Genomic DNA, 13,762 nt, shown 5'->3' with positions numbered 1-13,762 from the left:
TACTTAACTGATACACGCCCACTAAACACATCAGAAAAAATTATAGCTTGTTCATTCAGTCAAAGTTAAATCCTAGCATGCCAAGTCTTAATTAGTCCCAAAAAAAACCTCCTTGGCACTTAAAATTAACTTTTACAGACGTGGACTCTCATTCTCTCAGGTTTTAACTATTGTTAGAGATTTAAAGATATATGCTTTTTATCTTTCTCTCTAATTCCATCTTTCTTTCTCTCTCTTTATTTTGCTCCCTGTACATGACTTGGCATTGAGTTAACAATTCTAATTTGCACTTCCTAGTTCAGACACTGCACATCTCAGCAAGGAATCTTCAATCTGATTGGTTAAGGAATTACACAGCTGCTTGCCCTGTTCACACAGATCCCCTGAAAAGGGATCCACACTGTTTTGGATTACTTATCAAGTTCCAAAGCAAAAGGTCATAGAAAATCTTGCCTTTGTTGTGATCAAGTTTAAATGTAATGAACCGTTAACAGTATCCTTTTACCAGGCTGCAAAATGTAGGCCACTGACTTTAATATCTAGCCAATAAGCCAGGCTGCCAACACTGATGGGGCATAGTGTTCCTGACTTAAGATGACTTCTTGTGGCAAACATAATGAGATGCAGAACCTTCTCGGAAGAAGTAAACATCAGGTCATGATATATGGGTACTCATGTTCTCATCACATTTGAATAAGGAAGCAAGTGTAGAATGAAAATTCTGCACATTCTTAACTTCAGCTAGATGTCAGAAGATTAGTAGGCTAATAAACCAAGGCCAGTCTCACCTACATCCCAGGGAATGGGAATCATTTTTGTTTCACTGGCCTCTGCGTTAATGAGTGCTGATGCACAGGAGGGCCTTAGGGAAACAAAATGGATTATAAAAAAAAGTATAGTATTTTATTATTGATCTAAAGCTGTTGGACAATCATATCAGTGGGTACAGACAAGGATAGAATTTGAAAGAAAGACAAAGGAGACCAAAGAAAAATGAGTGCATCATACATTAAGGTCAGTGTTACCAGTATTCGGGTTGATTTTACAGGTTATTTGTACAGAAACTCTTCCCAGTACTGTACCTTCTGAACTGACAGTAAATTCTGACACCTGCAAGCTGGCCTCTGTCCTCTCTGCCAACTTCTTCCTGGAATTAGAAATGAAAATGAGAAACATGGTGTAATTGCTCCTTACAGTAAGAAATTGTTTATCTAGTTTGGGAAAACACTACTCAGAAATGATAAATTTAGATAATTGGTTGTATATTAATTATCATGTAAAAGCGGATATACAGAATGATAAGATAATTATTCCCTAAATATTATGAAAAGGAATTATGCAAATACATAGAACATTTCTTTTACTCGGTATTTAAAAATAAACTTTTAAAATATTGCGATCCGACTGCAGAGGATTAATTTGTGTGTAATGAGTTGACAATCCTATTTTAGATTCTCTCACGCAATGCTTCTCAACCACAAAAGCAATTGCACTATACAGCTGATTGCGTTAGGACTAGTAATTGTTCAGTGATTTAAAAACACTGCACCATGTGATACACGCAAAAGTCCATGTCAGTTCTCACTGTGACTTGTAAGGACACTGGATATCATTACTTTTTCTTGCCACTCAGGGAGCTAATTGCCTCCAGTAGTTTTTGGTGCTTCCTCTCATCATCACTGTCATCCTGAAAAAGCAAAATTTTAAAAAATGAATCAGTGGCTCCACAAAAGGAAGATTCTAATAATAGACTAAAGAGCTAATACTACAGGTGCAGATTCAAGTCTTCCAACTGCTCTAATTTGAGGCGCCTATCCACCAGGACTCATCATCGCTATTAGAAAATCTATGACTCATTCACACTGCACATCAGTACAGCTCAGTCCCATTTTTGATCATCTTTTCAGGCATAAAATGCTTGAACAAGATGAAGGGTGGTGCAGAATATATATTTCAAATGATTTTTGCCTCACCTAAACTCATCACTAGATTGTTTGTATGGGTGCAGTGCCTTTCTAAATTTTTAAAGCTTTTAGAACCTGAGCTTTGCATCATCTAATTCTGTGTTTATCAAACCTTTGTCAAAATATACTGATCTGAACATTTAACCCAAATATCCCATAGCCTAAAGGCAGGACAGACCCAGCAGACGTGATGCCAAAGTAGTATACAGTCAGGAGGGAGTTGCCCTGGGAGTCCTCAACATTGACTTCAGACCTCATGAAGTCTCATAGCAGCAGGTCAAAACACAGGCATAGAAACCTCCTGCTGACTACCACGTACCGCCTTTCCTCAGCTGATGAATCAGTACTCCAGGTTGAATACCACTTGGAGGAAACACTGAGGATGGCAAGGGCGCAGAACGTGCTCTGCGTGGGGGGACTTCAATGTCCATCACCAAGAGCAGCTCGATAGCACCACCACAGACCGAGCAGGCCAAGTCCAAAAGGACATAGCTGTTAAAGACTAGGTCTGCAGCAGGTGGTGAGGGAACCAACAAGAGGGGAAAACATACTTGACCTCATCCTTACCAACTTGCCTGCTGCAGACACATCTGTCCTTGACAGTATCAGTAGGAGTGACCACCGCACAGTCATTGTGGAGACGAAGTCCTGTCTTCATGGAGGATACCCTCTGTCATGTTGTGTAGCACTATTACCATGCTAAATGGGATAGATTTTGAACAGATCTAGCAACTCAAGACTGGGCATCCATGAGGCACTGTGGGCCATCAGCAGCAGCAGAATTGTACTCAACCACAATCTGTAACCTCATGGCCTGGCATGTCCCCCACTCTAACATTTCCACCAAGCGAGGGGATCAACTCTGGTTCAATTAAGAGTGGAGGGCAGGCCACGAGTAGCACCAGGCATACCTAAAATTGAGGTGTCAATCTGGTGAAGCTACAACAAAGGACTACTTGTGCGGAAAACAGCATAAGCAGCAGTGATAAGGCAGAGCCAAACGATCCCCCAACCATTGGATCAGACCTATGCTCTGCAGTCCTGCCACATCCAGTCGTGAATGGTGGTGAAAATCAAACAACTCACTGCAGGAGGAGGCTCCACAAGTATCGCCATCCTCAGTGATGGAGGAGCTCAGCACATCAGTGCAAAAGATAAGGCTGAAACATTTGCAACAATCCTCAGCCAGAAGTGCAGAGTAGATGATCCATTTGACCTTCTCTGGAGGTCCCCCGTATCACAGATGCCAGTCTTCAGCCAATTTGATTCACTCTACATGACATCAAGAAACGGCTGAAGGCACTGGATATTGCAAAGGCTGTGGGCTCTGAGAATATTCCGGCAATAGTACTGAAGACTTATGTTCCAGAACTTGCTGCGCCCCCAGCCAAGCTGTTCCAATACAGCTACAAAACTTGCATCTACCTTGCAATGTGGGAAATTACGCAGGCATGCCCTGTACACAAAAAGGACAAATCCAACCCGGAAAATTACTGCCCACCAGTTTACTCTTGATCATCAGTAAAGTGATGGAAGGGGTCTTCAACAGTGCTATCAAACATCACTTGCTTAGCAATAATTTGCTCACTGATGCCCAGTTTGGGTTCCGCCGAGGTCACTCAGCCCCTGATCTCATTACAGCCTTGGTTCAAACATGGACAGAACAGCTGAACTCCAGAGGTGAGGTAGAGTGACTGCCCTTGACATCAAGGCAGCATTTGACTGAGTGTGATATTAAGGAGCGCTAGCAAAACTGGAGTCAACAGGAATCAGGGGGAAAACTCTCTGCTGGTTGGAGTCAGACCTAGCACAAAGGAAGATAGTTATGGCTGTTGGAGGTCAATCATCTCAGTTCCAGGATATCACTGCAGGAGTTCCTTAATGTAGTGTCCTAGACCCACCCATCTTCAGCTGCTTCACCAATGACCTTCCCTCCATCACAAGGTCAGAAGCGGGGATGTTCGCTTATGATTGCACAATATTCAGCACCTGTTCAGATACTGATGCAGCCCAAGTCCATATGCAGCAAGGCCTGGACAATATCCAGGCTTGGGCTGACAAGTGGCAAGTAACATTCATGCCACATAAGTGCCGGGCAATGATCATCTCAAATAAGAGAGAATCTAACCACTGCCCCATGACATTCAATGGCATTACCATCACTGAATCCCCCCACTATCAACATACAAGGGGTTACCACTGACCAGAAATTGAACTGGACTAGCCACATAACTACTGTGGCTACAAGAGCAGCTCAGAGGCTCAGAATCCTGCGTCGAGTAACCCACCTCCTGACTCCCCAAAGCCTGTCCATCTACAAGGCACATGTCAGGAGTGTGTTGAACACTCTCCACTTGCTTGGATGAGTGCAGCACCAACAGCACTCAAGTAGCTTGATACCATCAGAACAAAGCAGCCCGTTTGATTGGCATCCCTTCCACAAAAATTCACTCCCTCCACTACTGACCAACAGTGGCAGCAGCGTGTACCATCTACAAGATGCACTGCAGAAACTCACCACGGCTCCTTAGGCAGTGCATTCCAAACCCATGATCGCTGCTATCTAGAAGGTCAAGGACAGCAGATACATGGGAACACCACCACCTGGAAGTTCTCCTCCAAGCCATTCACCATCCTGGCTTGGAAATATGTTGCCGTTCCTTCACTGTCGCTGGGTCAAAATCCTGGAACTTTCCCGCCCCCAACCCCTAGCAGCACTGTGGGTGCACCTACACCACAGGGATTGTAGTGGTTCCAGAAGGCAGCTCACCAACACCTTCTCAAGGGCAATTAGGGGTGGACAATAAATGCTGGCCTAGCCAGGAGCACCCACAATCAATAAATGTATATAAAAAAACTCAAAGAGAAACAGCAGAGAGGAGAATTTTTTTTAAATCATTGGTATATACACACACACACACACACCAAGAAGTTCAACAATTGTAGAGCTAAGGAGTTTAATGACAGATAAAACTGACATTTACTGATTTTGCAGGTCTTCTGAGCATCCAGGTATTTCCACCTGAAAATGTATCACCTGATTATTAATTGCTGATTGATCTCATTTTTTTTAAGTTAACCTGGCTGGTGACCTGTGGGCCTTGTTTTCTCAATAATCCTAAAAACAATTCTACAACAAGGCTCCCATTAACCTGCATTATTAAGTTGCCAATGTTAACAGATCTTGGTCTGATTTATGGTTTACCATCAACAAGGGAACAGCACTACAAACAGCTCTTCCCACACCTCCAGGCTCTCAAAATTCAACAAGGCAAACTACTGAATAATAAACAGGAGCATTAATAGAAATGAGTTACGTGAGCTTTACTGTCCGATTTCTGAAGCATGCACATGACCTATGGGACACAGTTTGAAGATTTTTGCTTTAAAGTGACAAAGGCAGCAGTTTTAAAAAACAACATGCGAGAAACAAGATATTACCTCATCCTCACTGGCAGTCAAGACATGTTCGGTCTGAAACAAATCCTCCTCTTCCATTCCAAAAGCAAGTAAATCCCTGAAAATCAGAAAAATACCAGGTCATTCACAATCCACAGATTTGAATAATCCAAAGCTAAATTATTTTGCAAAAGAACAGACTGTTTGTACAAAAGCTAGATAACATTGGCCTACCTCAGTTAAATTATTTGAATAAGGCAACTGAACCTCTGCCAATCAACTGAAAATTTTTGAATGCAAGCAAGCTAAGAATAACAAAAACCTGTTCCTGACCCCACTTTAGTTGCACTATGGTACTACTTCCAGAGGCAGGGAACACCGCTTTAAGAAGCAACAAGCATTGGAAGTTGGCAGTCATTTTGCTATACTTCAAGGTTCAGCTCTTAGCCAACCCATTTGGACCAGCAAAATATAAATTACAGTGCTGTCCTGAACAGACCACCTCTCAAATATCCTACACCATAAAAGTGTAGCCGAAAACAAATGTTGCACTGTTGGTTGCAGAGAGAAATAGAACTTGCATATAAATATGTAAACAGCACTGTGAGTGTACCTACTCCACATGGACTGCAGCGGTTCAAGAAGGCAGCTCACCACCACCTTCTCAAAGACAATTCAGGATGGGCAATAAATGCTGGCCTAGTCAGCGACACCCACTTCCCAGGAATAAATGAAAAGAAGTGACAACAGAGTTCTACATAATTGACAGAATCGCCAGCATCTGAAGAACAACAATACTGGATGGAAATGTAAGTTAGGGGAGAAAGGGGAAAATATTGCTGAGCACAGCGTCACCGGTCACTCCTAAACAGACCTTGCTTGCTCTAGGATTCAGAATGCATCTTTTATTGCCCAATATCTAGTTAAACAACTACATGACTTGCAAGAGAACTCTTGGTCTGTATTCTGGATACAGAAATGTGCACATCCATTCTCCTCTCTTTACAGAAGGAAGACTGAAAGAAACGCAGAAAAGTCTGAGGTCTAGTTTCCCATAAGGGCGGTAATCAAAGAACTACATCAGCATCACAGCAGTTTAGGTGCTGCTACTGGTCTTGGAATCAGGCCAACAATACAGAAACGGAACGAGATCATGCAGCAAAACTGCTCCTGCTGGTGTCTGAGTATGCTCACTATTAATCTGATTATATGTGTATAATGAAAGGAACACAATCATATACATGCAGAAGTCCAGGTGATTGACAGTGAAAGACAGGTACTGTATTTGTCATTCTAATGTACACAGACCAGCTGTTGTGTTGTATTAAATAAAACAGTTAACAGGATGCATCTAGAATGATCTAGGCTTTTGAATGGGTGAACTGTACTACAAGGCAGTACAATAAACATGTGAAGGACACGCATCTCACAATGAATTTATTCCTTCATGTGAAAACTGCAATTGTATTTACAGACTTGTTGCTGAAATATCCCCACATTTACAACGGGAGTACTTTATATAAGCTGGCTGTTAGTAAATCAGTTTAGTTTGAAAACTTCAGTAAGCCAGTATCAAAATGTTTTCCATACTAGAAAGCCACCAAGGCTAAAATGAAATCCTAGTCATAGCAGTGTTTTGATAAGTATTTTTGAAGGAGAAGGCAGCAGTAAGGTATAGGCAAGGACTTCCAGTGTCTAGGAATTAAATATTGCTGAAAAGAGAGACATGTTGCTAAAGCTTTTTGCCTTTAACTCATCAGGACAAATGCAAGAATGCCAAATTTCAAACAACCATAACAATTTATGTTACAGGAGAAATGAGTGCTGATTGGTACTCAGACTTAGATGGCCACCACCAATCGAGGGATGCATATACCAAGAGGCCAGGGACAGAAGGAGAGAGTTGAAGGGGGTGGTTATAGAATTGGAGGAGGTTGCAGAGACTTGGTGGGTCATGTCACATCATGATTAAAAGATAAGAATGATGATTTGAAATGTAATATGCCGGGAGGCAGTTAGATCAAACAGGACAGCAAAACCAGATGTTAGCGAGTGGGAGTTACCTTGTTCCAGGAGAATGGCAATTGAGTTTTCACAAGTTGGAACTTATGGGTAGTGGAGGAAAGGAAAGAGAAAGCTTGAGCAATTCTTTATGGAGGAAAGTAGGTTAAGGGTACAAAAGGAAAAAATGCAGCAAAGGTGGAAGCAGAGCAGTAGCCTTGGTAAGTAGGACCTGCTAAGTATTTCTTCTGCCCTTAATATTCTCTAAACTGGAGGAAGTAAAATAAAAGGGAGTAAATTAAGGGTAAGTCATGGCAGGACACCTCAGACAAATGGAATGCTCCTCCTGTGTGATGTGGGAAGTCAGGGACACTTCCAGTGCCCAGGGTGACCGACCGCGTGTGCAGGAAGTGTCTCGAGCTGCAGCTACTCAAAATCTGTGTTTCAGAGCTGGAGCTGTGCCTAGAGTCACTGTGGAGCATCTGCAAGGATGGGATCTTCGTGGATAGCACATACAGCAAGGTGGTCACACCGCAGGTAAAGAGAGCACAGGCAGAAAGGGAATGGGTGACCGCCAGACAAAGTAAAAACACTAGACAAGTAGTGCAGGAGTCCCCTGAATCCATCTCCCTCTCTAACAGATTTTCTTTTATGGATACCGCTGGAGGAGCTGGTTTCTCAGGGGAAAGCAGCAAGAGCCAAGTCCATGGCACCACGAGTGGCTCAGCTGCATGGGGATGGGGATGGGGGTGGAAAAGAGTGGGAGAGCAATAGTGATAGAGGGTTCTATCGTAAGGGGAAGAGATCAAAGTTTCTGCAGCCGCAGACATGACCGCAAGATGGTATGTTGCCTCCCTGGTGCCAGGGTCAAGAATGTCACTAAGTGGCTGCAGGACATTCTGAAGTGGGAAGGTGAACAGCCAGAGGTTGTGGTCCATATTGGTTCCATATCGATACCAACGACATAGGTAAAAAGAGGGATGAGATCCTGAAAGCAGAATATACGGAGCTAGGACATAAATTAAAAAGCAGGGCCCCAAAGGTAGTAATCTCAGGATTGCTCCCAGTGCAATGTGCTAGCGAGAACAGGAATAGGAGAATAGACCAAATGAACGTGAGGCTGGAGAGATGGTATAGGACGGAGGGATTTAAATTCCTGAGGCATTGGGACCGATTCTGGGGAACATGGGACCTGTACAACCTGGACAGGTTGCATCCCAGGAGGGCCGGGACCAATATCCTCGCAGGGGTATTCGCTAGTACTGTGGGGGAGGGTTTAAACTAGATTTGCAGGGGGGTGGGAACCGGAGCAGGGAGACACAAGAGGGAAACAAAGTTAGGAACGAAATAGAAGCAGAGAAGTAAAAAGCAAAAGTGGAAGGCATAGGAAACAAGGGCTAGCAGCAAAAAGGGCCATACTACAAACTGGGTAGGACCAGGTACACTGATCATCATTGAGATATATACAGTAGTTTGTCCCGTAACAGATTTATTAAGGCTGGAAACATGCTAAACAATATAGTTATCAAAATAAGAACATGCACAAAAAACAGCCTATACTTCTGAACACAACATGACTAGGAGTGCACTATGGATTGCAAGAAAAAAATACTTGGCACTTCTTTAGCACTGCGTCCTTAAATCATCAAAACATTTAATTACTTTCTGGAGTAGAATGACTTTTACCACACAGGCAAACAATACAGCCATTCTGCCCTGGCATTAACCCACAAATAACTAGAAAGCTTGTTTTCAGATGGCAATTATTGAAAGAGCAACTTTGATGAGGGCACCAAAAGAACACCTGCTCTTCATCCAATAGCGCAATAAGATGTCAATATCCACCTGAAAAGAAGCTTCCTTTAATGTCTTATCCAAAGGATAGCACCCTCAATAAAGCAGTGTTTCTACAGTACTTGCCTAATGCATTGTCTCAAGTCCTGGTGTGGCATTAAATCTTACAGTCCAGAAAGAGAGTATTAGTAATCGAGTCCAACTTATATTGTCAGATGTATGCTTGGCATTTTGCAGGAAAACACAGCAGATGATTCACCACATAATTTACAACTACAGATTCAAGTGGATCAAATCTGTCGCAACAACTGCAGTTTATTTTCTGTAAATCACAAGGCCCACAGAAGTAGATGCAAATACCAAACTTCTATTTCAAAAACATATATTTGCTGTTGATATAACATCTCAAGAACATTCTGAACGGCTGATTCGAAAACCATATTATCCCATTTGAAACCAGTCAGGTGGCAACACTAAATGAACATTTTTTTTTGAAAAGTAAAATGAATGATAGGTAGAAGTTAAACAACATAGAATTTTGCAATACAGGAGGCCATCCTGCGCATTATGTTAGATCTCTAAATGAGCTATTCATTCAATTTACTCTCCAAAACTATCTTTTTCAACATCTGGGAAAAATGCAACGAAACTAGTGCAAATAAATAGCGACTGTCAGTCCGAAAGGCAGGTTAACATTTTGATTGTGGGGTGGGGATCAGACTCTTCCAGCCTGCGTAGTTTTCCCCAGCCTGCGTAGTTTTCCCCCCAACCGCTCCCAGATGTAATTTTCTTTCTGAAGATAACCACAGTCAGCAATTTCACTGATAAAGGAGCAATGAAGCATCCAACTTTCGTCTCAGAAAGTTGAACCGTTTTGCAGCACGTTTTGGCCTCACCAGTCCCTCTGAATCACTGGGTGATGTGTCTTCACCGAGACTCCAGCTTGTTCGCTGTAACCTCCTGCTGCCATAGACTTGCTGCAGGATTGTCCACAAACCACACACCCCGTGAACAGGGAAATACCCCCCCCTCTCACCTGCTCAATCCCTTCTCCCCCTCTCCGTCCTGCTGCTCCATCCTCTCGACCACCTCTCAAACTCCAGCACATGGAGCCCAGGCAACAACAACTGCCGTCAAGCGACACTTCCGGTTAACGACAAACTGGCGCAAAATCTCTCCTGGCACAAAGACTGTCGTAAATCTGGTCTCCGGACGCAGTAACCATGGAGACAGGCCGACACCCTGGCCTCCGGATTTGAGCGACCCAGATATTCTACAAGATACGTTTATATGCATCGTATGTCGTATAAACCTTAACAACGGCGACACAAATATGGCGAAAGCGTAACAATAATCCTTTCAGATCTCCTGTTAATGTGGATGAAACTATTAAAGTGTCGGCAGACAACAATCAAATGAGATTTGTGATCAGAAAAATAAAGACATTTTGAATAGAGGGAGCTTTTTCAATAAAGGCGTGCATTAAATTAGGTTTCATTTTATAAACCAGACAAAGTGAAAAACTGGCTATTTCAACTCAATAAGCAAGGTCGGCTGCAGACATGTAACTCCTCCCCCTCCTTGTAACTCCTTTCCCTTTAGGTACGTGCCCTAAGAGGGCGTTGGCAACCATGGGTTGGATTGGTCCATTATGCTTAGCAAAGTACACCAGTGGTTTGACGTTGCCTTCTGTAGTATGGCTGACCATAAAACACCTGCTGTTACTGTTTGCCATCAGATGTATTGGAAAGATTTACAGACTGATAGTCAACCTTTTTTTGGCCATGATATGAATGCACCTTCCATAATCACCAGGTCCAGAAGTGGGACTTGAACTTGGAATTTCTGGTCCAGCATAGGGATGCTATCCACTATGCCACAACGGCAATGTAACAAGGCTATAATATTTGGTGTTTGTTTCTTTTAAAATTGCAAACTTACTTATTTTTAAAACAATTTGTTATGAAGAACAATGTTAACAATAAAGAGATTTAAAATACACATGTATTTCCCTTAACTATAAAGCCTTGCTTGAAAAAACAAATAGGGAAGTAACCATTATCAATTCAACTGGACTGGGAGGATTATCCAAATAAATATCCAACAATCACCTCGGAGACCTACACATTCACTTAAATTCCTGTAGCAATCTCAATCAACATTCAATTTCTTCCTTCCCAAGGTCAAAAAAAATGGCAAGCACCTTGCTGTGAATTGCCTCCAGCCTCTTAAACTCCAACATCAAATGTCAATGTTAGCATCCTTATTTGGAATGCAAGTTTAAGGTGGCTGTTCTTCCCTCAATTCTTGCTGTCTCCCTTCTATTATGCACCAGCTTGTCCTGCAACAAGAAGGGATTGCAGAAGTGTAAAATAGGTTAGCATAGTGTTCACAACTGCCTAAGTTGGTGGTTGAGGCTGAAACACTCAACTCATTTAAAAAGTACCTGGATCTGCATCTGAAACTTGTAACCTTCAAGGTTATGATCCAGGTGCTGGAAAGTGGGATTAAAATGAGTGGCTAGTTTCTTTTTTCTCTTTTTGGCTGGCGCAGACACAATGTGTTGAATGGACTCTTTCTGCACTGTAACTTTTCTATGGTTCATGTGGAGAGGAAATGGCAGGAAGTGTGGAAAAAGAGAAGTTGTTGGATGAAAGGAAGTGTCTATATTGTGAAGAATAAAAGAACAGAAATGTGAAATTTATTCAAGTTCAAACAAAATAAAAGGAAGAATTGCACCTTTCACCACCTCTGGAATTCTCAAACTGCTGTAAAGCCAATGAGGTGTTTTGAAGTAGGGACCCTGTTGTAAAGTAAGAAAACACAGCAGCCAATTTGTGCAATGTGAGGTCCCATAAACAGTATTAAGACAAATGACTGAATAATTTGTTTTAGCAATGTTGGTTGAGAGTTTAATATTGGTAAAGACACAAAGGTTATTTATGCCAATTTTGTGGACAGTAGCAAGTGTTCTGTATTTGAGTGTAAGATGAGGGAGGTGTGACAAAGTGTCCATTCTGACTGAATGAGAGGCTTGTGCAATCGTCCTGGGAAGGGCAGACAGGATTGGAAGTGCTGGGAAAAAGTGTAGTATTACAGTGTTTGTTCTATTCAAAATTAGAACTATGGCATAATAGAGGCAAAATACTATGGATGCTGGAGATCTGAAAACAGAAAGTGCTGGAAAAACTCAGCTGGTCTTGCAGCATCTGTGGAGAGAGAAGCAAAATTAATGTTTTGAATCCAATATAACTCTTTTATGACTAGTTCCGAAGAAGAGTCACGTTGGTCTTGAAACGTTAAATCTGTTTCCCTCCCTACAGATGCTTCCAGGCTGACTGAGTTTTTCCAGTGCTTTCTGTTTTTATTTAAGAACTTTGGCAGTTCTGGTAAGATCATTCATATTTTTTTGTACTGTAGCCATGTGGCGGGATTGATGCTTTTGGCATTGACATGCTCAGCCAACATCAGAAGGAAAGAGAACATCTTTCTTTGTGCTGATTTGTTCACTTTGACGGCAGAGATTGATGTGCCTTGGCCATTGATATTCTGAATGCTGCTCCAGAAACACACTTTTCATACACCACCTTCCCCTTTTTTCCATTCATTCGTGGGATATTGGCATCACTGGCATGGCCAGCATTTATTGCCCCTCCCTAATTGCCTTTCAGAAGGTGGTGATGAACTGCTTTCTGAACTGCTGCAACCATGGTGGTATGGGTACTCCACAGTGCTGTGCAGGAAGGAGTTCTCAGATTTTGGCCCAGCGGTAATGAAGGAACTGCAATATATTTGCAAGTCAGTATGGTGTGTGACTGGAGGAGAACTTACAGGTGGTGATGTTCCTGTGTACCTGTTATCCTAGGCCTTCTAAGAAGCAGAGGTTGCAGGTTGGGAGGTGGGGGGGGGGTTGCTGTCAATGAAGTCTTGGCGAGTTACTGCAGTACATCTTGTAGATATAAGATGATATACAATCACGATGCATCGATGGTGAAAGGAGTGAATGTTTAAGGTGGTGGATAGGATACCAATTAAGCAACTGTTTTGTTCTGGATGGTGGCAAGCTTCTTGAGTGTTGTTGGAGCTGCACTCATCCAGGCAAGAGGAGAGTATTCCATCACACCGGAAACTACAACGGCAAACTCAGTCCTGTCGATCCTGCAAAGTGCTCCTTACTTACATCTGGGGGCATGTGCTCATAGATTAGTCAAGCAATAGTCTGACTTAGTCATGCTCATGGAATCATACCTTACAGATAATGTCCCAGGCACCACCGTTACCATCCTGGGTATGTCCTGTCCCACCGGCAGGACAGAACCAACAGAGGTGGCGGCACACTGGTATACAGTCGGGAGGGAGTTGCCCTCAGAGTCCTCAACATGGACTCTGGACCCCATGAAGTCTTATGGCATCAGGTCAAACATGAGCAAGGAACCTCCTGTTGATTACCACATACCGCAACCATCCCACACCCCCCTCACCCAGCTGATGAATTAGTACTCTTCCATGTTGAACACCACTTGGAGGAAGCACTGGGGGTAGCAAGGGCACAGAAAGTACTCTGGGTGAGGGACTTCAATGTCCATCACCAAGAGTGGCTTGGT

General features: G+C 42.7%; 1 protein-coding gene across 2 annotated transcripts in view; it reads right to left on the bottom strand.

The window, feature by feature from the left end:
- The window catches only part of LOC144683733 (U3 small nucleolar RNA-associated protein 14 homolog A), a 51,129-nt gene extending 40,393 nt beyond the window's left edge, over positions 1-10,736 (bottom strand). The window contains exons 1-4 of one of the 2 annotated variants that reach the window (XM_078547065.1): positions 10,195-10,736; positions 5,406-5,481; positions 1,617-1,687; positions 1,083-1,147 (exon numbers count right to left, since the gene is read on the bottom strand). In XM_078547065.1, the coding sequence (XP_078403191.1) occupies positions 1,083-1,147; positions 1,617-1,687; positions 5,406-5,481; positions 10,195-10,235 (253 nt within the window). In that variant the 5' untranslated portion in view covers positions 10,236-10,736. The other variant, XM_078547064.1, reaches the window with a different exon arrangement.
- Positions 10,737-13,762: the final 3,026 nt, after the last annotated feature.

Source organism: Cetorhinus maximus, chromosome 8, assembly GCF_964194155.1.
Source record: "Cetorhinus maximus chromosome 8, sCetMax3.hap1.1, whole genome shotgun sequence".
NCBI lineage: Eukaryota > Metazoa > Chordata > Chondrichthyes > Lamniformes > Cetorhinidae > Cetorhinus > Cetorhinus maximus.
This window is presented reverse-complemented; position numbering and strand designations above follow the sequence as displayed.